The sequence below is a fragment of the Heloderma suspectum genome, chromosome 15 (genome assembly GCF_057233095.1).
Source record: "Heloderma suspectum isolate Gila_16-S chromosome 15, 16-S_ref, whole genome shotgun sequence".
Lineage (NCBI taxonomy): Eukaryota > Metazoa > Chordata > Lepidosauria > Squamata > Helodermatidae > Heloderma > Heloderma suspectum.
In genome coordinates this window covers 21545170-21571893 of record NC_139472.1, presented here as the reverse complement: position 1 = coordinate 21571893, position 26724 = coordinate 21545170, and the positions used below count along the sequence as shown (strand labels likewise).

Here is a 26724-nt window from a genome sequence, read left to right as displayed (position 1 = left end):
GATAGCGCTCTTCAAGTCCTTGAAAGGTTGTCACAGAGAGGAAGGCCAGGACCTCTTATGGGCTCAAGTGACAGGAAGCCAGATTCCAGCTGAACATCAGGAGAAACTTCCTGATGCTTAGAGCAATACAACAATGGAACCAATTGCTTAGGAAGGTGGTGGGCTCTCCCACACTGGAGGCATTCAAGACGAGGATGGACAGCCACCTGTTGGGGTTGCTCTGACTTGGATTCCTGCACTGAGCAGGGGTTGGACTCTTGTCAGGAGCGCCCTAGCGGCCTCTTTCAATACACTCCAATAGCCAACTCAAGACACAGACAAAAGGATTCTTTTCAAGGCTTTAATCCTTTTACAACTTAATGACTCTTTCAGATGCTAATCACCAGCGACTAAGCAATGAACAGCAGAGTAGCCTATGCTCCGGCTAGGCAGTTGGTCCCCGTTTGAAGGAGAATTACTTGAAGACCCTGAACTTATGGGCTAGGGAGAAATCCTCCCTCTTTCCCTTGGGTCCTCGGGACGCGGCTGTTACTTGTGCGCCAAACAGGCACTACGCCTCCTTTCTGCGCCCTCCATTGCTCGTCGCTCTCTGCGTCTGCGTCGAGCGTCTAGCAAGCCCCCCTCCCACACTTTCTCACTGCCAGGGTCACTATCTATCTCAGGAATGCCGGCAGGAGGAATCTCTGCCAGCTGCTGTGCCTGTGAGGGATGAGCTGGCTCCTCTCCCACGGATTGCTGATCCTCCTCAGAAACAGAACTGCTCTGGGGTTCTATCGGCTCAGATTCTACCCTGACAGACTCGATGGTCTTGAAGGCTCCTTCCAACCCTACTATTCTATGATTCTAGAGCCCAGGGCCATCCCATGAAGCTTTTTTTCAGGACAGAAAAAGGAAGTCCTTCTTCACACAGAAGATAGTTCAGCTATGGAAGTCGGTAGCACAAGATGTAGTGATGTCCACCGATTTGGCTTTAAAAGGGGACTGGACAAATTTATGGAGGATAAAGGATAAGGCTATCAGTGCTACAAGTCCTGATGGCAATATGCTACCTCCAGTAGCAGAGGCAGTAGGCCTATGTACACCAGTTGCTGGGGAACATGGGCAGGAAGGTGCTGTGGCACTCGCGTCCTGCTTGTGGGTTTCCTGTGGGCAGCTGGTTAGCCACTGTGTGAACAGAATGCTGGACGAGATGGACCCTTTGTCCAACCCTGCTCCTTTGCTCTGGAATAATTATGTCACAGAAAGCTCAGGGCTGAATTGATACCCGTTAGACTGCAAGAGGAACTAAGAATCCCTGTAAACTTTCATTTCAATATATTGCACTGAAATCCCGCCATTTAGGACAGAGAGAGAGAGAGAGAGAGAGAATTCATTGCCAGCCACTGCTGAAGGATGTTAAGCAGCTGGTTGTGGCACTGAAAGGGATCATCGATATCAGATATGGAACACGTTTTCCCCCATTGTCTGTCTCTTGGGCCCAGGGGTAAGAGATTGCTCAGTCCCAAACTGCTGTGTAATACCATCTCAGGAGGGTCAGCAATAGTGCAAATCACAGGCCCTCTCCCCCATGGCACATGATATAGAATAGCCTTCTCCATCCTCGTGCCCTCCAGATATGTTGGACGAAAACTCCCAGCATGCTGGGAGTCTTCATCCAACACATCTGGAGGGCACCAGGTTGTAGAGGGCCAATGTAGAAAAAGTTGGTCCATTTGTGGCTTCCATCCCAGGTCCTATATCCTTCTAAGCCGGGGTTCCCCGCATTACCAATAGCCGAGGCATCTGGATCAAAAGTGGAGGTACACTTCAGTTTTACACTCAGATGGGTCACAATCCCCTGCATGCTTACTCAGATGTAAATCCCAGTGCATTCAGCGGGTTTTACTCCAGGATAGGTGTGTCCATGGTTGCAGCATTAAGAGAGGGTATGCACTCACTGTGAAGTCTGCCCTTTGTGTTTCTGCATGAGTCTGTGTTCTAGGTATGCCTGCTGACTGGAAAGAGGCAATCCATAACTACGACTTATACAGATAAAAGAGGGGGCAACATCACTGTGGGTTGGTACTCTGTCCTTCAGAGACCATAGGATTGCACCCTAAAAGGGATGTGGCAGTAAAAACCTCCCTTTTTAGGAGGGTGTTTAGTTTATTGCTCAGGTTTTAACTCTCACTGCTTTAAAAAAAAATAACTTCTACTGCTGCTGGTGGTGTATTGCTGTCATTGTTTTTCTTCTTCTTCTTCTACTGCTTTTTTGGTGCCTTAATATTTTTGGAATGGATGTTTTTTAAATAGTTAACTTAGGGTTTTACTTTTGTTGCTAGCTGTTTTGAGATTTCTTGAGGAATCTAGGATAGTAATATTTTCAATAAAGAAAAAATGGGTTAGGTGGACAAAGTAGTTTGCCCCCCCAAAAGGCAGCTTTATATTATCTGTGTGTGTGTATCCCTGTCTGTCTGTCTTTCTCTGTGTGTGCAACTGGATGCACAATTAGATGCACCATGTTGGATGCACAACTGGATGCACACCGTTGTACATGGCAATCCACGTTTGCAAAGAGCAGTGACGAAACTGACAAGCTGCCCTCCCACCTCTGCCCTGAGAGAGAAGACAAGACCACAGGAGAGTGGAAGGCCCTTGTCCACTTCACATACAGGGCGAACCCCTCACACTATGCTGCAGGGGACAGAGGTGGGGGAAAAGGTTGCCAGCTTCACCACTCTTATTTGCAGCCTGTGTGTAGGGATTAGATAACATGCAATTAGCACTGAATTTTCCAGTTCTAGCACCTGGGTGTGCAAACTGATGCGCAAGCAACCAGTGAGGAGGAAGGACGTTGGCGTTTGGATTGGGAGGGGCTCAATGCATGCACAGCAGTTATTAAGAGTTGCTGTGGATATCCGATATCACAGGGTGGAACTCTGAATGACTGTGCATCTCCGTAGTCGCAGGGCTGGTGTCAAAGGTAGGCCTGGTTGGGCCCCTGCCGAGGGCCCACACCGCGGCAGGGGCCCCCTGACGAGAGCCCCCTGGAGTCGCTCCTCCTCTTCACCATGGCCACCTGCCTGTTCCTCTACCTCTTGCTCTGGCCCAGACAATGGGGTGGTGAGAACGGGGAGCGGCAGATGCCACAGCCGGCTGGCTCCCTGGCTCTCTCTGCCTGGCAAGGGGGAGCCAGGATGAGGAAGAGCAGCGGGAGCAGGAGCGGCCGGTGACAACAGCAGCGAGAAGGGAGACTCGCTGAGGGAGGGGCCCAAGGGCCCTCCAAAAGCTGCAGCCTGGTTGGAACCATTTTGAAAAGGATAACTGTGGTCTTGCTGGGTCAGGCCAAGCCGTTGTCAAGAGCAGGGGCACCAGAGGCCCCGGAAGCACGGAAGCAGGACATGCAGAGTCCAGCTCTTAGCAGCAATAGCCAACTCAGCATCCAATATTTAGGGGTACCTGCTTCTGAATGCAGAGGCTCCATTTAGCCATCGTGACTAAGAGCCAAGGGCTGGCCTCCTTCTGGCAATCCCAGACCGCCTCTCCCAAAAGCGATGGGAGGAGCAGGAAGAACAGAAGACCAGGACAGACTGAAGGCTCGTCTCGTCCAGCACCCTGTTGCCGCCAGCAGCCAACCAGATGCCTCCAGGAAGCCCAGACGCAAGGCGTGAAGGAAAGAATCCTCCCTGTTACTTGTCCCTGATGTTACTTGTCCCTGATAGACTGCTCCTGACGATGGATGCTCTGTTCAGCTGGATGAGAGCTGACGACAGACCTCTCTCCTTCCCTGGGCATGTCTCATTTTAACAGGCATCTCAGCCACCAGCCGACAGCATGCCTTGTGGTACCGAAGGCCCCAGATCTGCCCTGATGTGTGGCCCTGGGTAAGTAGCCATCTTTCAGCTGCAGCGTCCCAGCTGCAAAAGGAGAGAAGGTGTTGTGGGGAGAGGTTCTGGGAAGGCTAGGCGGGAGCACTGCTCAGCTCGCACACGCTGGGAAGGAACAAACCAATAACTAAGTCAAGACGGAAGCACTGAAGGAGAGCTGGGGTGGCTGGAATGTTGGAGTTCGAAGAGGCTGAGCTGGGTTCGAATCCTTCCAAAACTTACTGTGTGACCTTGGACCCGTCTCCCTTTCTCTCTCTCCTACTCTGCAGGGCTGGTGAGAGGATAAAAGACTAAAGACAAGACAAGACAAGACAAGACAAGACAAGGGGAAATGCTGCCTAGAACTCCTGCCCCAAACTACCTGCTGTCCTACACTACTTGGAGGAATTACAGCTGTTTTCCTCAGCTTGGCCCCCTTCAGATGTGTTGGACTGCAACTCCCATCATTCCCAGCCATGGCTGTTGGATTTGCAGACCGACACATGGCCACTGGCTGTGCTGTCTGGGGATGATGGGACCTGCAGTCTGACACATCTGGAGGCTGCTGGGATGAGCAAGACTGAATTATTGCGCGTAGCGATGACAGTTTCTCAGCCCTTTGTTCCTGGTCTGCTGAGCTCCAGCCAACGCCAGAGGCGCTCCGAACATCTGGGTGATGCTGACGCAGCGACCGAAAACCTCCAAGCAGACTCACGTCAATGCGCCCGGGGAGCCTTTTCAATTTCCACTTGCCTTGTCTGCACACGCCCCTTTTTATGCCCCCCCCCGCACTCACAGAGGCTGTCTGCTGCACTTGAACAGTGAGCCCAGGGGAGCATTCTCCGAAGGAGGAGCCTGGATCTTCCCTGTGGGAGGCCTGACGTGCAAGTGCTCCATGAAGCCAACGTGTGGAATTGCTCACTGTGCGAGCTGCACCCCATCACCACAAGAAAAGGAAAATGGACGCATGGTGCTCTGGCTGGGTGGCGCGTCCTGCATGGTGACCATCATGTCGTGGAAGCCAGCTCCTGGTTCCCCGCCCCCCGGCAGGGTTTCTGGCGCAGAGGGCGCCTCTAACGGGCCTCGGTCAGTGGGGACCAAGGACCTCCTCAGGGAGCCCCCAGAGCTCTCCCACGAAGCACTGAGATCCACAGCAAGATCCCTCGGAGACCAAGCGCCTTCGAGGGTGGCCCCCAGAATGCACCTTTGGGGTGCAGAGCCCATCGGGGCCCTGCTGTGCGCAGGCCCTCCCTCACCGAGTAGGTGCCATATCATTTGTCAGCATCAACAGTGCTGGGCTAGGCGGACCAAAGGTCTCACTCGGTGTGAAGCATCTTCCTGCCTCCCGTCTGCTTGGAGTACCTGCCCATCTCAGCCCCGGAGAAGCCAAGCCTGGAAACGGGACCGCTGGTTGCCCTGGAGCTGCCCTGAAATCCTGGGACCTCCTGCTTCAGCAGACAGCACAGGTGGTTGCAGGACTGCGGGCCGACGGGGAGGACTGTTTGGGGGAGAGGGGTCTCCCTCCTCCAGGCATCTTATATCCTCAGGCTGGCAGGCAGGGGCAATGGCCTCCCCCAGCTTCTTCTCACTGCGGCCTCTCTGCCGAAGCAAGGGCGGAAACACACATGAGGCATCAGAGGAGCCCTGCCACTGGACCAGGCCAAAGGTGCGCCCAGGACAGCAGAGTGGCTCCAGCCGTGGCCAGCTGGATGCCTCCGTGCAGCCCACCAACAGGGCATGAAGGGACTCTGCGTGCCCTGCAAATCGTCCTCGGAGACAGACTGCCCCTAAACCAGGGGCGCTGAATCTCCTTCAGCTGGAGGGCGACTTCCATCTTGGAGAAGCTTTCAGGGCCTGCAGTCCAGCGTGTTTGCCCAATCTTCTTTTAAAGCCACCAAAGCCCACGATCTTCATGGCTTCCTCTGGTAGCAAATTCCATAAACGGACTGTGTGCTTTATGAGGAAGGACTTCCTTTTGCTGTGCTGAATGTACTGCTAATCACTGGATGAACCTCTCTCTCTCTCCCTCTCTTTCCCCTTTTCTCCACTCCATGCATCATTTTATAATGCCCTTTCTAGAAAGCCCCAAATGGCCTCTCATCCTGGGAAAGGGCATGGTGGTTGCCCTTTTCTACAGCTTTTCACACTCACTTGAGCCTGCGCCGTGCCCAAATCTTCCGAATGCCCCTTTGCCACAGTGCAAGGTTCAATCCTGTTTGACCTGGCTGGTGGGAAGAAAGCAGGAACCAGCAGGGAAAGGTGGTGCTGGTTTTGGCGGGGTAGTGGGGGACACAGGTCACAGATAAGTTTTGTAAAAAGTTTCAATCACGACAGGCATCCCTCCGCAACCCCCTGCAGGTAGACACAGCCGGCTGGATCACGTCGGCTCGTGCACAGCAGGCTTCATCATTTTTTAACAGTCTGACGTGACACCCACTGGCTCTCTCTCCCATCACAAAATAATGATTTTGGAGCAGTGAGCAGACACCAGGGGTGGGTGGGTGGGTGGGTGGGTGGGAATTCCTATCAAAACAGCCTCAACCGAACAGCTTTTTTTCTTGGAGTGACTTGGTAGGCAGAGTTGATGAACTCAGCAGGAACTGCATGTTTCGATCAACCTTCTGCAAGCTGGTGCCCTCTGAATTTGTTGGACTACAACTCCAATCATCTCCAGCCAGCCCTGGGATGAAGGAAGTTGTAGTCCAACACATCCAGAGGGGGGCAGTTTGGGGAAGGATGCTTTAGATTCTAACCATCCCTGTGCCTGGCAACTAATTTTTAAAACAAGGAACAAATTTTCAACTAGGAAATTGCTGAAGGTCTGCACTCCACCCATTGGTTTACTCCCACAAAGACGCCAGCAAAGGGCTCTGAGTCTCTCCACCAGGTGGACAGAAACACAGGCTTAAGCACAGCAATTCCTTTCGACATCTCATCTGCTCATAATTATTTCCCCTTGTCTTGGCTTGACTGAGCAACTGGGGGCACGGTAGGCACAAAGGCCTTCATCCACACCTCTCTTGCTATTCGCACTGCAGAGGAGAAGGGTGCAGAGCCCTTTGCCTGGGTAGCAACTAGTGTTGAGGGACAAAATTCTTCAGTTCACATTTCACTGTGAATTTACTGAATTTAGCCCTTTCAAACCACAATGCAAACTGAAATTCAATTATCTTTCACAATGCGTACTTCTCTGAATTTTGCGATGGAGTTCTCCAATCCAAAAATGCTTTAAAAATGTGTTTATTAGGGGAAATAACATTAAAAATGCATTCTGTTAGGAAATTTATTTGCAAAAAGTGCGTGTATTAACCAAAAAGTGCATGTATTTGGAGAAATGTGCACAAAATGCTTCTGCATTTTCATGCAAACTTAAAAAAAATTAATTGCAACATTTCTGCCAAACCAAATTGGAGATTGAAAAAATGGGAAACTGAAAGATTTATCCATCTCTAGTTGATAGGGATGAGTGGATCAGTATATTTCCGGTCTGTGTCAGTTTTGCAAATCTCTTCCTTCCCGTTTTCTGGTCATTAAAAAATTAAAACGCACGTTTAAATTGTATGCACTTCCCACCAAAATATACATTTTTGTATGCATTTTCCTAAAGCATGCATTTTTAGATGCATTCCCCCGTAAGACTGCAATCCTATGCATGTTTAGACAGAAAAAAGTCCTACAACTCCCAGAAAGCTTTTTTCTGTCTAAACATGCATAGGCTTGTACCCTAGATGACATATTTTTGTATTCTTTTTCTAAAAAATTGAGCTAGGAATTGCATCATAACATTATAAAGTGCAATTTAGGTCAGTCTGAACAAAATTCCCCAGAACTCCTAGTTTGAATTTGAGATGAAGTGGCTGAAAACACACACACACACACACACACACACACACACACACACTGTGTGTCCTTGGGATCAGGAGCTGTACTTGAGTCAGATGGGAAGCACGGGGAGTTGAATTTGGCCCCCTGGCCTGTAGTTACCTATTCTCACTTTAAACCAAGGAGATTCTAAACTATGCAAGGGTGGTAGGAACAGGGTAGGTGGCAGTTATTCTAGATTAATCAAATGCTACCTACACAAGCTAACAGCCTTATTTATTTTTATTTATTTATTTATTTATTTCTATACCGCCCAATAGCCGAAGCTCTCTGGGCGGTTCACAAAAACTAAAACCAAACAACACACAATAAAACAATTTAAAATATATAGAACATTAACAGCCTTAAAATTGACTTGCATCTGTTGACGTGGACTGCAGTCCACTGAAGTTTATGCCACCATAAATGTGTTCATCTTTAAGGAGCCATAACAGGCTTGGTTGGTTTTGCTGCAAGAGACTGACACGGATACGCCTCTGGAAATTACAACTGAGAATAACGACTCCATCCCTATATAAATGATGGGGAAGAGAGAATCCACCCTTTCCTGCTTTTCCCCGCCTGTGTATGCTGCCCTTCCTTCAAGATGCTCAGGGTGGAAGATTATTCTCATAGCAACCCTCTTAGGTAGATTAGGCTGAGACAGTAACCTGTCCAAGAGCATCCCGCAAGGTTCAAGCCCAGGTAGGGATTCAAATCCAGCTTTCCTCAGTCCAACACTCTAGCGATTACCCCACAATGGCTCTTAAAGTCCTCGAACAAGTAACTCAGAGGTGTTCACTGATCCTGCATGTGTGGTCAAGTTATGAGGAAAGACTCCAAGCCGCCATGTTTGACAGATGTGTGGTCTAATGGATGAAGGACAGCAGGGGTTCTTAATTAAAGTAAAATAATATTTCAAATAATAATTAGAAACAAGGCATGGCACATAACAGCACAAATTGAAAATTTAAGGAAAACAATAATCAGAAATAGAAAGAAACCATTTTCATACGCACGCATGCATGCACACAAACAAAACCTAACAGAACATTTCCAAACATGCAGTAGGGAATAACGTGTGAACAGCACTATTTAAATGCTAGCAGTCATTTCAAGAATGATTTGAAGCAAATATCTGGTAGCTGCATTGTTCCTCTTCTAAAAACTTGCAAAGCAATGATCCTGATCCTGCAATCTTATGCATACTACTAAAAGCAAGTCCCACTGAACTTGGGATGAGTTAATTCTGAGTCAGCATGCTTAACCTCAGGCAACGAAAGGGAACAATCTCTCCTATGAAGCAAAGGTGCGTTGACTACAGTTCGGCATATCTCCGTTCCATTCTGCATCCTGTCCCTCTGCCGCCTGCCCCATGTTAAGCAATTCCTCCCATGGCTAAAATTGCTTGCCTATCCGATAACTTTCAAACGCTCCATCCTTATACGGCTTACAAAAACCTGCTCCCTTGCCGTGTGAGAGGTGCTCCTTCCTTATTCCTCAAATGTAAACAGCCACAACACTGCACAGACAGGATGCTTGGATACCGGCGGTGTGAGCGAGGAAAGTTCTAGAAAGATGTAGAACAGCCCAGGGACCTGACGCCTTTGAACTTGAAGTTGGATTCTCAAAGCCCTAACTGAAGGAGCGGCTCTTCTCCCCCAACAGAGCCTCCATCGTACAAGACCGGGGCAACGCTGGCATTTTTCTTGGGAAACAGCACAACCGTCTCAGCCTGCTCAACAAGAACTGTCTCCTGCTCTGGTCCTGAAAGCTCCAGTACCAACTCACCTGTTTTTCCGGAAGCCTGCTCATTCAAGAAAAGCTCTAGCTTATTAGGTTTTTCCACCCGCGGCTCTTAACTAGCCCACAGGCGGGGCTTTCATTAGGGGAGTGTCAACTCCAACCGTCAAAAGCAATCGCGGACTGAGGCAGAGCCCTCCAGGGCCCACGATGTTTAGCAGCAAACCCATTAGACCTATTAAGGCCTCTCCTCCCTCCCTCCTTCTTAGCAAACGAGAGCTAAATTATTCAGGATCTCCTCTTGCTCTAAAAGCATTTAGAGAAGCAACCGATTTATGAGGATTGGCATCAATCGCTCACTTTTTATTAGCGGAGACCCGTCAGGCGCGGGGCGAAGGTGCCTTGCGGAGCTCATGGGCTGTCACAACGCCGGCCGAGACCGTGAGACAGGTTGATGGATGGCTCACGACGGTCCAGTGGTCCTCTCCACTCGCGCTGGAGTGAACCAGGAATAGCTTGGCCAAGGACAGGACGAATCCCTTCCCTTGACATCCACAAATCAAGCAGCCAAATAAAACTCGTCTCCATTATAAGCTTTGCCATTAGTCAAACTCGAGCCCTTGTTTGAGAGAAACCAGTTGATGATCGGACCATCCTGGAAGCGTTTCACTTACTCAGCAAATGCAGTGTAATTATTTCTCTCTCGGGTGACAGGGAACACTCTTCGGACAGTGTGCGCCTTTTGGTCCACTCAGGCTCAACTCAGGCACACCAAAATTGGCCGGCTGAAGTTTAATTTTTAAGCTGTTGTCTAGCGCCTGCTGATACGGTCGGCGGTATTTGCTGTCTATCTAAAAGCTGGTTTCCAGGATTACTTTGAGGCATGACCAGGCCATGGAGATAAGAGAATACTTGGCTTTTAATGACTGAGGGTCACCGGGTGGGGGTGGGGGACACACGCACGCTAGTTTAGCCCCCAACGTGATGGCGAGCTGTTTACTTTATCACCTGAGTGAATGGCTGCCGTTCATTCCAATGGGGACAAGGAAGGAGCTGTGGTTGGGGAGCACATTGTGGAGGGGTAAAACCTAGACTCTCCCCCTGGCACTGGGCAGCCCAGTCATGTGGGAAGGTGCTCCAGCCTCCCCTTCCCATTGTCTTAGTACGGTACAAGATCTCCCCAAGCCCAGCACAAATTCATGTATTTACATGAAGATGGAGATATTGCTGGTGAATATCTCCAGTTCACTTGCATGGAACTTCGGAAGTGGCCTTATGCAGAGTCAGGCCCTTGGTCCATCTGGGTCTGTACCGTACGCAGTGACAGGCAGCAATGCTCTCCAGGGTTTCAGGCAGGTGTCTTTGCCCCACCCTTACCTGGAGATGCCAGGGGTCGAACCCGGGAACTTCTGCATGGAAAGAACCCGCTCAACCATTGAACAACAGCCTTTCATGTAAAGGGCCTGTGCTTTTCTTATTCTCAGAGGGTGTCCTGCAAGCTTCCAAGTCAGACCTTTGCCCCAGGATTGTCTATACCAGCAGTGAAAAGAAGGCAGATCTCCAGATGTTTTGAACCTCAACTCCCAGAAGCTCCTGTCTGGACAGCCAGGCCAGGAAAGCTGGGAGTTGAAGTACAAAACATCTGGAGATCTACTTTCTGCCCACCTTGGTCTGCACTGATGGGGAGCAGCTCTCCGGGGTTTCGGACGGGGGCTGTGCCTGCCCTCCCTGGAGATGCCAAGCTCCCGTACATTAAGTCTGTGTGTCTGAAGAAGGGCGTTCGCTTCCCTGTCCTGAATCTTCCACCCAACAATTTCAATAGTGGGCCCTGAATCCCACTATTATGAGAGCAGAACGTCTTCTCTCTATTCACTTTCTCCACAGAGAGCATTTTTAGACCCCTCTATTGAGTTCCCCACTTCCTCATCTTTGGTTGTTTTCTTCATTTCCTAAGCTAAAACATCCCAAATGCCTCTGCCTTTCCTGCTCCAACGCCAGATCGTTTTGTGGCCCTTTCCTAGACCAAATGCCAGTCACAAATTCCAGCTGATGACATCTCTGAGTTGGGGAAGGGCTGTAACTCAGTGCTGGGGCAGCTGCTTCATCCACGTTGGATCCCTGGCATCTCCAGCGAGGGTCGGGAAAGATTCCTGGCTGAAACCCTAGAATGCCACCGCCAGTCACGGTAGATCAGCCTTCTCTGACCCCTCCCATCACCCCCAGCCATCTGGGGGTGAAGGGAGCGGTAGTCCCACACATCTGGAGGGCGCCCGGTTGGGGAAGGCCGGTGCAGATAATACTAAGCTATCCAGATCAGCCCTTTATCTGGAACCACGAGGACCGGAATCTGATGTTTTCCATAGCTCAGTGAGAGGGCGCACTCTTTGCATGCGAGAGAGTCCAGGTCCAAAGCCCAACATCTCCAGGTAGGGTCGGGAAACACTCCCTGCCTGCAACCCCCAAGAGCCACCGCCAGTCAGCATAGACAATATTGAGCCAAACGGGCCAGGGGCCTGTCTCCCACCCTGCACCCCACCAATTGTGTTCATTGCGAAAGCTGTTCAAGAGTCGTCCCTTGGGATGCCCAAGAGATGCTTGGCAGGTGCAAAGGCTGCTCTGTGTCCTACTTTGGAACTTGGAGAAAGTCAGCCCGACAGGCAGCTCAACACTTGACAGAGAAAGAAGCAGAGGCAGTGCTCTGGGACCTTGGGCAAGACGCCTTCAATGGGCCCTCTCTGTACGTGGGCCCACCTCCTCGCTGCCATGGCCGCCAGCTGCTCTTGCCCCCTCCCCACTGCTGCCACTGGCCTGCTGGACGGGCAGAGTGTTGCTGAGCCAGCGGGCCACAGCATCTCCTGTTCCTCCTTCTTGCCGCCACTGTCGCTGGGCCAGAGTGAGAGGCAGGTGAGCAAGCAGCTTGCGATGGTGGAGCAAGTGCAGAGAACTCTCGTCAGAGGTCCCCGTTTGGAGTGTGGACCCTCGGCAGAAGCCTGGCCAGGCCCACTCTTGATGCCCGCCCTGAGTAAAGATGTTGCATGCAAATCAAGTCCTTGTCTTGAGAAAAGTTATTCCATTGGGCATGCATCACGCGCCCATGCGCGGGTGTGGGTTAATGGAGGCCGGTGGCTCCGATGTCCGTGGGGCGGTGAATCCGCTCCAGGTTTCAGTCCGAAGTCTAAAGGAGATCTCTGAGGTGCAGTCGCTGCACCTCGGAGAGCTCCTTTAGGGTTCGGACTGAAACCCGGAGCGGATTCACTGCCCCACGGACATCGGAGCCACCAGCCTCCACTGGTGTACGTGTTTTCGGCATCAGAGCCTCCATGCCCAGAGCGAGCCCAGCGCCAGCCTCCATTAGCCCAGCTGGTGGTATTTTCCCTGGGCAGCCATTCCACTAATGTGGAGATTTCCCAGGCTAAGTGGCTCTGTTTGAGATGGTCAACATGACCGGGAGGGACCATTTTGCCTTTTATCCTCCTCTTAATGCACTTCCCCAGCTTAACAGGGCCCTGGACTGCCTCCCGGGCTTGCTCTGGGGAAAAGCTAATTGGTCTGGATTTTGCCAACACATCACTGCAGACACGCAGCGCCCTGCGTGCTGGAAGAGGCACGCCTAGCTCTGCCAGGGCAGTCCTTGGCCGCAAAGGACCCTGCGCTTGACGTGTTGCCCAAAGATCTCGAGGCCTTCAAAATGCTGACACAGAGCTAAAACTGGGGAGCTCAGGTGATCCGTTGTCCTGAACCCTCCTGGTGCGCCTGGCTGTGGGGCTGATCCTTCTGCAATGAGCAGGGCCCGTTTTGGTTCACCCCAAACCTGATGCCTGTTTCCCCACCCCAGGTCCACACTTGGAATGCTGTGTGCATTTTTGGCCACTGCCCTTCTAAAGGGATACTGCAGAGCTGGGAAAGGTGTGGAAAAGGGCAACCAAGATGATCAAGAGGCTACAGGCCACAGCCACCATCAGAGAGCCCAGACTAGCAGCTCCCCCCCCCCCCCTGCCAGCCCTGTGCCTCCAATACAGGTGCAGGAACCCACATTGCTCACACTGACCTCTGAGTAGACGTGCTTCTTAATAGAAATGGGTAAGAATGGAATGCAGATTTCTTTTCAGCCCTGCCCACCACTGGAATACAGCCCTTGAAAATGTCTCCAAAAATGGAATCTGGCCCCCAGGCTGAAAAAGGTTCCCCATCCCCAATTCAAACTGTAAGGTCCTAAGGGCAGAGACTTGCCTCTCCTTTCTTGCAGATGTGATTGTACAAAGAACCATGCCCACAGATGATGTACTCTTAAATACTAACTGATGCTGCTGCATTTACTCATGTCCAACCATGAGCCCTGGCCATGACTTCTCTTGCCCTTACTGACAGTGTTGAAATGTAAACTGTAAATGCCTTGCTCCAGGGGCCTTGGTTTTTTTGGTGATGTTGCTCTGAAAAGCACCATGTACACTGACACTGTATAAACAGGTTTTGTTTTTTAAAAAGGAAAGAAACAAGAGTGACAAGGCTAGGAAGTCGCAGGGAACGGATTTTTCCCTGAGATGCTGGGCAGATCCCGGTGCACAGAGGAAACAGTCACTGGCTTGACTGACCACTTGGTTCAGTTTGAGTGAGGTCATACAATACTGACTGGACTGAATCCAACACAAACTTAAACACACTTCAAGCCAAACTGGACATGGTGGTAAATGGAGTCGAACTTTTCCTCCACCAGCTGACATCCTGATGACCCCCTTTCGATATTTTCAAATTATTGTTGTTGTTGTTATTATGCAATAATTCATTTAGGGCGCTATTCTATGCATGTTTAGACTGAAAAAAAGTCCTATAGCTCTCAGTATTCCCCAGCCAGCACGACTGGCTGGGGATTGCTGGGAGTTGTAGGCCTTTTTTCTGTCTAAACATGCATCAAATTGTGCCCTTAATGTCCTGTCTAGTCCAACCCTTCAGCCAGTTGAGATCAATGGGTTTAAACCAGGGGTGGGCAGAGGTAGGTCTGGATTCCTGGTTGATCTCGGTGGGTGATCTGCAGTAGATCAGCAAGATTTCTGGACTCCCAACTGTTTAGGAATAGCAGACCCCTCACCCTAAATTATACTGCTGAAATGAAGAAAGCTTGTGAGAGGGGTAATCAGGAGTGGATTTGGGGGCGGAAGGGCTGTGGGCACCATTTGGTTTGGTGCTCACAACACATACCTGGGCTCAGAATCCTTTAATTAAAAGTGTATGTCTTTTGCACCCGGCTTCAGTTGGTGGATCTCAAGAGTTCTAGCAATAGGGCAGATCCCGCAAGCCTGAAGTCGGCCCACCCCAGCTTAACACATGCTTAACTCTATGACTGGATTGCAGCCACTATATTCTACAGCAACAGAGCTTGTGCAAACTGTTGCTGCATCATCTGAGCCTCTTTTTATCTGTAGTGGGCAATTAGAGCATCTGTCCCAGGCACGAAATGGGTATCAAAGGTCATGTCCTATATCGAGAGTGACTGAAATAATATTAACCCATGTAATGTTTTATTTTAACAAAGTTTTCTAGATGGTAGATGAAAAGCCAGCTTGCTCAGAGGCTTAGTGAGGGCAGTACGTCAGGCAGTGTGGCACAGGTGCAGCTTCTTATTGGCTGTTGCCTAATGCAGTTCAGCGCATCTTTTTAAAAATCATTCCCCCGGTCAGTTGGTAACCCTGGTGAGGCAGGAAGTTGCTGATCCTTCCCATAGCAGGCATAGTGCTTCTGCCCCATTTTCCACCCCTCATTAGTTCTCCAGGTTTGCAAAGGGAGCCCAGCTTGTGATATTCAAAGTATTTGGATCAGGGGTCATACCACAGTACTGCCTGGATGCTCTTTGCTCTTCCTCTCCCAGGGATAGGGCCACCCCTCCATGAACGTGCGGCCTTATTTTTCTGGTGGTGTTGTACTCACCAGAATGAGGATCCAAACAGATTCTCATTGTCCTCAAACCTGAAATTTCAGGTTTGGAGGGGACACAAGGCGTCACCTTTTGCTTAGCGGAAGGACCCGACCCTCCCCGGTTCAATGGAGAGGGTAGGGGAAGGAGAATAACAAGATCTCCCGCACCTTGCAGGCCCAAAGCCACCTTGGAGATCGCTCATTCCGGGGTGAGGAGGGAAATGCCTGCTCCGTTCTGTGAGTGTGGGGCCTCGTGTGCTACCAGCGCTGTGCGGACGGACTTCAGTCGTGAGATTATTTTGCCTGGTGAGAGGAGCGATCCTTGCTTTGAGGTCTGTTGCTCTCATTCCATGGCTGACCGCTCCTCCTAACCTATTCCAGAGCATAACGTGAGGTGCCAGTGTCAACAGGAATAAATCCCTTCCTGCGAAGAGGGAATTCTGCCTGAGGAATAATGTGCAGCCTTGTAGGGGGAAATAGACCTCCTGATTCCTTGCAGAACATTGGCTGCCCTTGGACGATTTCACCTGACAGTAGAGATACACTAAGCTGGTTGCATCCTTGTGCTTTGCTGCGGGGGGATTCTCCTGTCCCTTCTAGCTCGGAGACCGTACAGCCCTAGTGATGGGCCTGTCCGGCCTAGGGGCAGAAGTGACACCTAACGGGAGGCCCATCGCCCTTTTCCTGTAGCTGACAGCATTTTCCATCTACACCTCTGGGTCATGGAGGATTTGAAACCACCATACTGACAGCTGTTTGCAGAGGTAGCGAAACAGGGATATGGTGCCTTCTGCTCAGGCCCCCACTGTGAATTGCAATTAAAGGCTTGCATAGATCAAGAGGTGGTGGTACTTTCTTTTAAGTCACCAGCGTAGAAACAGGCAAGGTGGTGGAGATCAAGGAGAGAGGCAGTTACCTTGAACTGACCTGAACGTTCGGATTGCTTTTGTTCCTTCTGGAAGCAGTTGCTTCTTGCCTAGCTTAGAGGTTCAGTTTTCACATTATGTTTTGGATCTTCTGTTCTCTGACAATTTGGAGGGGAGACGCTCATCGTCTCAGATAATAAGAGAGGCTGTTCTTTTGTGTTAACGGAAGTTGAAGCCGTAATACGGATAGCAAAAGGAGAGGTGTTCCTTCCCTTCCGAGCTGAAGGTGCTCGTCTTCCTGAACCGGGAGAAGGACTGTGCAAAGGGAAATACTATAATGGCACGGTCCACCCACGATGACAACCCATGGGTTGTTTGCGCTGTGCAGGACCAAGTAAATGCTCTTCTGCTTCTGCATCTGGTTTTGCTGGCAGCCCAGGGGTGCCCCGTTCCTGGGTGTGACCTGTGGACCTGGTGCTCTGGTTGTTGGGGGATAGGCAGCCCAGACTTCGAACCCATGGTTTGTTGTAAGGTTAACACTCTGGGCTGTTTGTCCTTCAGCGGCCTAGGGTTCTGGGTTTGCATGTTGCATTGGGTGGCCGGGGGCGGGGCATTCCTCGGTTGTTGATGACAGCAGTTGCAAAGTGGAGGTGGTGGGCATGAAGGGGGCAATTGCTCACTCCAATGCAGCCCCGCCAATTCATGGATTAAACAACCCATAAATTCACGTTACATGTGAACCAGGTCAATATAACATTATAATGAGATGAGTGGGGAACTGTGGAGTTCAGAAGTGGGAGAAGCGTGAAGTACTGTGACTTGTTAACCTACTAAAGAGGCCTAACAGGCTGTATATGGACCACTTCTGTTGCAAAGTTAATTTTTGTCAACCGCCCAGAGCTTCGGCTATTGGGCAGTATAGAAATGTAATGAATGAATGAATGAATGAATAAATGGCTTGGGACCAGGCTACCTCAAAGACCGCCTTCTCCCCAACGAGTCTGCCCAGTTCTTAAGATCTTCTGGAGAGGCCTTTCTTTCAAGACCGCTGCCTTCAGAAGTGCATCTGAGGACAATGCAAAATAGGGCCTTCTTGGTGGCCGCTCCTTGGCTGTGGAATTCCCTCCCAAGGAAGGCTAGGTTCATTTCCTCTCTACTATCCTTTCACCGGCGAAGCAAAGGCCACTTTATTCAAGCAGGCCTTTGGTGTGTAAGTGGGCCTGTTGGGATGGAGGCTGTTTTTACTCTGTTGCTGTTGTGTTTTCAATTGTTTTTAATTGTGTTTAATGTATTTATTTTATTATTGTTTTCATCAAGTTCTATTAGTGACTGTAAGCTGTCTTGGGTGCCATTACTGCTAGAAAGGTGGGATACAAGTCAAGCAAACAAACAAATTCCAGGCTCATACGATGTAATACAAAAATTAAAAGTTCATTTAGGCAACAAATGAACCTTCCTTGATTCAAGACATGAAACTTGCAATCCTAGACACACTTACTTTGAGCAAGTCCCATTGAACTTAGTGGAACTTACTTCTGAATAATCATGTATGAAGCTCTACTCCCCCCTTCCCTTTTTACACAAGAATATGCAATTATGTTTGGTGGACAAAGCTACAGCAGAAATTCTTTACATTTGCAAATGCATGTTTCCTTTGAAAGCTGCAGCACGCAGAAGGGAGTCACCAGGTTCAGTACTCTTTTCATTATGTATGTTCTTTCAATCGCAAGCAGACATTTCAAATTTCATTAGTTTGTGTTAACAAGGTAGTCTGGACTATCATACAGATGGACCACGCATGCATGCACTCATTCTAGATAGGTAGTAGGGTACTCTATATAAGGAAGCTCCTCCAGGCTTAATTCTGCCACATCTGAAAGGAGTTATCCTAAGAATGGCTACCAACTTGGATCAGTTGGGTTTACATGTATTTTTCTGAAACAGCTGCCCTACGTCCTTGGCTTATGAAACTGGTGGGCAGCAGATCAACATTTAGTGAAGAGGTGTGGCAAGTATACAACCTTTGAGAAGTAACCAGAGAGGGGCCCAGCTCACCTCTGAAAGCTAGCCAGGAAGAGCATCAGTCCTCATAACAGAACAATGCCACTCCATGCGCTCAGCAAACCAGTCGTTGGGAAACCCACTTCAGGTCCTTGGTCTCTGATCAAGCCACAAAGCCACCCAAAATAGTGTAATCCAGCTTTTCCCAACTTGGTGCCCTCCAGATGTGTTGGGCTGCAACTCCCAGCATCCCTGGCAGGCTGGGGATGCTGGGAGTTGTAGTCCAACCCATCTGGAGGGCGCCAGGTTGGAGAAGGCTGCTGTAACCAATGTCAGTTTGCCGTTTCATTTCCCCTGCAGGTTTCCTGTGCTCTTAACAACCACACAGCTGCAGAAATTCCAGAGGGCCATCATTTCCAGAAGCAGAGATGACGTGATGGGGAGAAATGTACCTGTCGTATTTCTGCCTGCCAGACTCCTTGTCAAGGCACAGGAGTCCTTGAGCAGTGCATCAGGGGGAGATGCAAAGTGAGCCGCAATGGACTGACATTCACCTGCCCACATTGGTGATTCAGGTGCATGGCGCATTGAGAAAAGAGAAGAAAAAGGACACCATTACCTGTAAAACTGGAGCTGTCTTTTGGGACTCCCGTAGCGAGCGCTTCCGACAGCAAAAGGGAAAGAAAGAAGAAATGTTCCACAGGTCACGGTAAAAGAGCAAAACCAAACAGGGACCCTACACACAGGCTAACAGGCTTTCCCCTTGCGCTACGTTGACCTCTCTGGGCTTCCAGTCCAAGATGTTATGCTCATTTGCTTCTTCTCTGGGAAGGATGTGCTAGTAAAAGTGTTTGCAACAGCGCCACCAAGTGGACGACTCCTTCTATTTCTGTTTTCCATCAACCAAGGAACCTATCTGGTTCCCCCTGGATGCAGGCAGTTTTGAATTAACAGCTGGATTTTATAGTTTCAAAAATGGAGGATCTACAATTGTCTGAGACTTCCTTCTACCCAGTGGTTCTAGGAGACACTGAAACCTGAAACCATCACATCACCTGGCAGAGCCCAACTTGAATGTCTGCAAACTTTCCTCCTCTGTATCACCTTGAGACTCTGACTGTGCAGACATCATGACTACAACATCTGGTCAGCCTTTCTCCCCTGACTATCCTCCCACCCCTAACATGCTTTTTGTAGCATCCTGGCTGATGAAGAGATCTGGAGATCAAGAAAGCTTGCACACTTTGGGGTGACCTTTGAGTTGGCCAATATGGATTCTGGATTTTTTCTTATGTCTTTGTTTTTCGCAGGAGTAGAAGAGGTCTGCACTTCAGTTGGGCATCTGAGTTCACAGGGGCTGAGTGAAGGGGAATTAAATCTAGGCTGCATTCATCCTTCACCCATGTTGGTTCCCGCACCCATCTGCCCTAAGCACCAGGAGAACGGAGATTGCAGGAAGCATAGTTTGTAGAAACTGCATAACAACCAAAGTGAGACTTTCCACTTCTCAGGTTTTTGACCCAGGAGCACAAGTCCTTCTCATGCAAGTAAACCCTAGCAAAAGTGAGAACTATGGGTGCAAGTACAGATGTGATTCTTGACAATGCATCTGCTCAAATCATCCCTTGATATCTTTGCCTCTTGCATCCCCGCTCCTGGTTCTCCCTCTGTGATTGGGATGATTGGCGTTATAGTTCAACACAACCAGGGGACACCAGAGAGGGGAAAGCTGTCTGGAACTGTTCTGCTGCTTCTGCTTCACCCTCTCAAGGGGAGGGACACTCACGGCAGCAAGAGTGCGTGTGTGTGAAAGTGGACCCTGAATGGAGAAGGCTGCCCCATTTATCCAACGTTAGTCCTACTTAGAGCAGACCCACTGAAATGAATGAGACTTAAGTTAGACTAGCATTGGATTCAACCCTAAGGTATGATAATGGGAGTTGTAGTCTAACACATCTGGAGGGCACCAGGGGCAAGAGAGAACACAAGGCAGAGCGTCTTTACACACACCATCAGTGCGTACGCAAGATTCTTCCGCGTGCCGCCACCCTGGACAAAAGGGGCATGCATGCCAATGAGGTGGCCCCGTGGACCTTTCTCCTGCAATCACCGTCCTGCCAGCTTCTGATCAGGCGGGGAAGCCCCGTGCAACCAACCCCACCTTACTTGCACACGTGCCTTCGAGTGCGGGATCCCGCCTGGTGGAAGTGCCTCCAGCACGATCAGCTGCATGGGTGAGAGGGGCCTGGGGCACCACGCCACTCGAAAGGGCCGTACCGGGGAACACGGGGGCGGCACAGCTGTCAGGTTCGCACAACACACAGCTGCTGTGACACTGTGGTGGATCTTGGGGTGACGTAATGTTTAGAGGACCTGGGGGAACGAGATGGACTCTCTCTCAGGGGGGTGGCGGGGAGGCCACCCTCCGTGGCCACATTCTCATCTAACATACAAGCGGGCAGAGCAAACCACGGCTCAGTGTTACATCTGCACCAGTGCCAGGGGAGGTGGGTGGCTCCGATAGGAGTGGGGCGGCGAATCCGCTCCGGGTTTTAGTCAGAACCAGTCAGAACTCCTTTAGAGTTCTGACGGTTCTGACTGAAACCCGGAGAGGATTCGCCGCCCCACTGACATTGGAGCCACCCACCTCTGCTGACCAACGCTAACCTGCCTGCAGCCAACTTACATCCTGGCTAATATGAGAAATTTGCTTGGCACTGGCACAGCTGCGCTGTGACACCCTCAGTTCCTCTCCCCTCAACCGTCATCCCTGGCAGGATTTCCAGCAGGCTGTGCTGTGGAAGATGAGAGCGGGAAGCAGAGCCCTTCCGCCAGCCCTACTGAAAGACTTAAATGTGCTCCTCTTCCCTCCTCATCTATTTTTCCTTCTGTGTCCTGTCTCTTTAGACTTTGAGTCTGCCGGCGGGGACTGCCTTGTTTCCCTGATTATATGTGAGTCACTCCGGGAGTGTTTTTGGCTGTGGAACGGGAGAGAAATAGAATCATAGAATAGTAGGGTTGGAAGGGGCCTATAAGACTGTCAAGTCCAATAAATTAATAAATCCACCATGGTTGACACCAACAAGAAGGGGAGGGGGATTTGTATGTCATGGTCCCAGGTGTTATGCCTCCACTGGAGCCATCTTCGAGGGAGGAGCCGGAACCTTCAGAGCCAGTTGGCCCCTCAGAAGACCCTGGCTCTACTCAAGATGGTCTGGGCCCCCGCAGGGGAGATGCCTTTGGATGTGCCTCCTGTGGAGGCACAGAGCTCAGCTTCTGCGGCAGAAGGGGTGGTATCCCTTAAGGCCAGCGCCTTAAGGTCCATGATAATGGTGGCCAGGCAAAGGAGTGTTTGCTTACTGAAGGGGACTACTCATGAGTTGGGCTCTCTTCATGAGGAGGATATCAGACATGCCTCTGATGTGATGCAGCTAAGCCCTGGGTGGGGCTCTAGTAGCTCTAGCTGATCAGCTCTCACTTGTAACTTGAGAGTTGCTGGAAATGGTGTCAGAACTTCAGTTCTTGTTTCCGTCTCCTGTTTTCTCCCTGACCTTGCTGTGTGTCTGGACCTCTGTGCTACGGATCTCTGGACTTCTATGCGACTCTGCTTTTTGGCTGCGTTTTTACTTGATTGATCTCCTGGCTTTTGACTCTGGCTGCGCCTCATACCTCACTCTGGAAGAACCCCTATGTGCCTGGTAAAACTGTGCTTGACCGTCTGCCTGCTAAATTAGCTGCTCTATTGTATGCATCCATGAATTAGCTTAGCAAAGACCCAGGGCTCTGTTTAGAGCAGGACATATGGGAGGTGAGGAGGAAGGAGCTAGCTCTGGATTTGCAAGCCATGGTTACACCTACACCGGCCGATGCTCCTTGACAGCTTGCTTTCAGAAAGATGATTCTGTTTACAGCTGCCTTCCCCAAACCTGGTGCTCTCCAGCTGTTTTGGACTGCAACTCCCAGCATTCCTGACCACTGGCCAGTGTAATTCCCAATGATGGGAATTACAGTGCTAGAGGAGACCACGTTATGTGCTTCCTGAGGACATGTTTATAACACAAAGAAACAAAGGCTCTTGGGCAAACTAGTTCTTGGTTCATGACAGCCTCTGATGTGCTTTAATGTTCAAGAGGTGTTACCAGAAGCTGGAGTATGTAGAAAGAGAGCTAACAACCTCTGGCAAGGTGGCGAGGGGGTCTTAACAATCATTCCTGGGGCAAACGATTGTAGGAATTACAGTTGAGTTGTTATCTCTGATGGGCAGAATTCAGACATCGAAGAAGGAACGCTTGAGGTTTGGTAAACCCCAAAGGGGATTTTCTTTACATGTATGGTGTTCTTATCCCAGGGTTGCAAACTTTTAGATTAAGGATGTAATCCTATGCATGTTTAGACAGAAAAAAAAGTCCTACAACTCCCAACATTCCCCAGCTAGCATGGCTGGCCAGGGCATGCTGGGAGCTGTAGGGCTTTTTTCTGTCTAAACATGCATAGGATTGTGCCGTAAAGCTCTTGAGATTATTTTAAAAAGCACTAGGTATTGCACGTTTAGATCCAGTGGCAGTTTTGGCTGACTTTCTGAATGGGGCTGGGAAATAAAACAGAACACTGGTGATCTATCTACTAGGGATGTGCGTTGCCAGGAAATCTGGCCCCTTTTGGGCTCACTGGAGTTCCATAGCATGCCCAAATTGGCTTCCATTTGTGAACCGAGCTGTGGGTTCCACCCGAACTCCGGGGAGTGTTATGGATTTTTGTGTGTGTTGGCCATAATTCGTGCAAACAGATTTGTGCAAATTATGGCTGCAATTTGTGTAATTTGCGCAAATTGTGGTCGTAAATTGTGCAAATTAAAAAGCATCAAAAATCCGCTAGCTAGCCTGACTCGCTGCAGGTCTAGTTGGGCCAACTAGCAGAAGATGAACCAAAGTCCGGAGGCCCGAGCCGATGAAAGCTTGTCGACTCCACTCCCCAGATGGATTCTTCCAACATCCCTATTATCTACTTTACCAGCAAAATAATAACAATAATTGGCTGGGTATTATCTTCAAAAACAGCATAGCGGGGGGCTGGACTCAGCAGGAACCTCACACTGTAGAATACTTTGCCTTGTGGTTAATATAGCCCAGGGTCATGTTCTCTCTACACTAGATATATAATTAGGTGCTCAAGAAATCCGAATTCTTGGTCAGTGTGCTGAATTAGGCACCCTGCATGAATTATGCAAATTTCCAAAGTTTCTCTTATTTTGCACGATTTATTCTGCAACATCTACTAGTTTGCATAATTCTGGTTTTGTTGATTATGCAGAGCGGGGAAGGTAGTATGGAGGTCACTCAAGTCTCTCAATCGTTGGACATTGTATTCAGCTTTGCCCCCTGGTTTCTGAGATTTCATGAAACAAAAACATTGATCACGGTCTCTCAAGCATTTCTTCACACCCATATGGGCTAGAAACTTGATACTGCTTTGTGACGAAAGTGGATGCTTTTGGGATGCCGGTGAACTCCGTGCTCAATGCCACGTTCTATGCTTGATCTGAGCGTCTGCAAAATTGTGGCTTGCACGTGGCCCTGATTCCACCCAGCAGTTACTATGGCAAGCAGGATAATGTGCCCCAAGCTCACCTGTAGATCATCCCGGGGGAGCCCGTCTGCTTGTTCGAGAATCTAGCCGGAGAGTCCGTGGTGGATTCCGGATACATGGAGCCAACCTCCGGGTTCCAGTTCAGGCTTTTTCAACACCCACTAAAGGCAGCAGGGAAGACGGAGGGAGGGAGGGAGGGAGGGAGGGAGAGAATTAAGCAATGCATATACCACCCGATCAGCTTCCACAACCAAAACCAGGGACGTGCCATTAGGTGCCCTTTGAACACACCTTTTGGAACTAGTTCCTTGCTGGCCCTGGTCCTTCTCTCACGCCGTCTCTTTATCAGCAGGATTGCAAAGAGGCGCTCGCGTGCTTGGTCGCCCATAGGGGAAAAAAGAAGTCACTTTAAGGTGACCAGGCAACAGTGTTTTCCCAAAGTAGACAACATGGGTTCTATTTTTCTATCAGGCTATTGATGGGCCAAAACTAGATTACGAGCCTCCCATTTTTTAAAGAATGGTCTGCTGCATAAGAGGTTCCCTGCATGCGGTAAGCCAACACCTCAGATGAGGGCTGCACTAAACCTTTCTTGATGAGGTGCTAGTTTTCTGTATGCAGGAAGGTTTATTAGTTTATTTTAATGTGCAAGAGAATTATGAAGTCGTTACATGGGCACACTCTTCCCGCAGTCTGAAGTGGTACACTCCATAATACTACCAGCTCAATCTGCATGATGAGTAGACAGACATTACCATAAGTGTGGGGTACACGGAAGGAGCCTCCTTGAAGATTGTTGTACTGTTGCAGAACCCAGAGTCAGAGAGACCACGGAGTGAAGGAAAAAGAGATTCTTTATTTAACGCGCGGGCTTAAGGCTGGAATCATTTCCAAAGAGCCAGAAGCCCCGAGATACATCAGCACATTGTTTTTATAGACATTGTGACACATATGAAACGGCTCCTCCTCCCCCTCCCACGTGGGGTTGCAGTCCTCAACATTTCTTTTCCCAGCACCATTGTTTATAATACAAGAACTGGGTTATAGGGTAGCCATGATAAGGAGAGAACAGAAGAGAACAGCAGAGAACAAGATATACAATTGTATGACCTTTGACAAGATAAGGAATTCCTGTGTCTCGTCAGCTTACAACAATATATTCAAGGGAGAAAGAGCTCAGCAAGTACATGAAGCATGAGACTGCATGAGGCTACTTAGTCTGACCCCCGATATGGCTGCTACATTCCCCCCTTAAATGCATAATTTCATTACAATTATAGAATTTCTGATAACCATACAAAGCTTTTTGTGACATACATATTACTTAGCCTCTTGTTGGGCTATTAGAGCGCAGAGGGCAGCAGTTTTACTAGCTGAGACATAAAACAGATTGGTTAAACAGCGCATAAGACAAGGAACGCAGAGACATAACAGAACTTTTATGAACAACACTGGTAGAATTAGGATGAACAATGCTTCAAGCAAGCTAAGATCTGGAAGCCAAGGGGTTAACTAATTGAGCTAATTGTTTTGTCTTATTGTTTTGTTAGCTACTATATTGTGCAGCTTGTTGATCTGTTCATCTACAGCATTGCCATTATCAGTTAAGTTAAAACAACAGAGCTTTTGGTGTGTCTCACAACTTAAATGATGAAGAAGGAAGAGGTAATCTATACCAGCTCTATTTTCTAGAACTGCACCTCTTAGATCACGCAACTCTTTATTTAACAATGACAATGCTTGTGAGGTGGCATTTATGCTTTTGGCTAAGCTGCAAGCTAACCGGTTGATCTCCAGACCATCAGCCAAGGCTAAACCTGGAACCCCAACCAGTGACATTGCTAAGGCCAATTTTTCTGAGTCAGAATATAACTGCACATGACTATTACAATTTTTAGTTAGTTGGAGTGCTCGAGGCTGCCGTCGATGGATTTTCTTGGGCCACAGGGGAAGAACTGGCACCAGTTCAATTGGCGGCTGAGGCAACATGGGTGGTTATTAGACAAGTTGGCAGGAATGAATGACCAAGTGCGGGAACCACATGTCTAAAACCATCCATGAGGCAAAAGTATGTGGGCATCATTAAAAGATATGTTTTGAATTTTATTACAGTGGAAGGGGGCCAGGGATAGCTTTATATTTTCTGGAAAATTTTTGACAATTAAGCATTCGTGCACACGTAGCATTTATTTCAGCAACGATGGGGGTGCGTAGAGTGAACTCTGTAGGGGGTAGGATCTTTGCAACCACGCCCCAATTAGCATTTTGGGAATAAGTTAAACTTACACCATAAACTCTTAACATGGTATCTTTTTGAATTTTCCTAGGATGTCTACAGACAGGTATTAGGCAAGAGCTAATAAGCCTGTTTACAGGTATATCTCTTGGCAAACAAAAATGTTTTACTCTCGTGATGTTAGCCAGGTGAAGCCAGTAATTATCAGCAAATCACTGGGACAAACTTCTCCTTCCAGGCGCAGACCCCCCCTTTTGCACCTTATTAAGGAAACACAATGCAACACTACTAACACTACAACACGCATGTTTGATCTTCTTTGGGATCTGACCGTACGCCGGGCAGCTATTCACCTGGCAAGCTGCAGTAGGGTCTAGTCCCCTTCTTCAATTCTCCAGTTGCAGGTCTGACCATATGCAGGGCGACAGTCTCCTGGTGTGTCCACAGTAAGGTCTAGCCTGAGTCTTCTTACTGCTTTTTCAGAATGATTTTTAAAGGATTTTCAGGATTTCTGTTTACAGTCTGCTCTTCCCCTCTCGCTCTCTTGACTCGTGTCCAATGTATCCAGGGTTTAACTCCAGCTGCTTTCATAGCTGCGGGGGTGGAAAGTATGACAGTTTTCAGTCTTCTCCATTTGGGAGTCAAAGGGTTATTTTTCCCTCTTTAACTCATACTT

At 49.3% G+C, this 26724-nt stretch overlaps 1 protein-coding gene across 7 annotated transcripts in view; it reads right to left on the bottom strand.

Moving 5' to 3' along the window:
- The window catches only part of KCNAB2 (potassium voltage-gated channel subfamily A regulatory beta subunit 2), a 134710-nt gene that overhangs the window by 53460 nt on the left and 54526 nt on the right, over positions 1-26724 (bottom strand). For 3 of the 7 annotated variants that reach the window (XM_084822085.1, XM_084822084.1, XM_084822086.1), the window contains 2 exons: positions 23854-23973; positions 18846-18887 (listed from right to left, as the gene is read on the bottom strand). In XM_084822085.1, the coding sequence (XP_084678211.1) occupies positions 18846-18887; positions 23854-23930 (119 nt within the window). In that variant the 5' untranslated portion in view covers positions 23931-23973. Of the gene's footprint in view, positions 1-18845; positions 18888-23853; positions 23974-24103; positions 24188-26724 lie in introns of all 7 variants that reach the window. The other 4 variants (XM_084822089.1, XM_084822088.1, XM_084822090.1 and 1 more) reach the window with 2 other exon arrangements.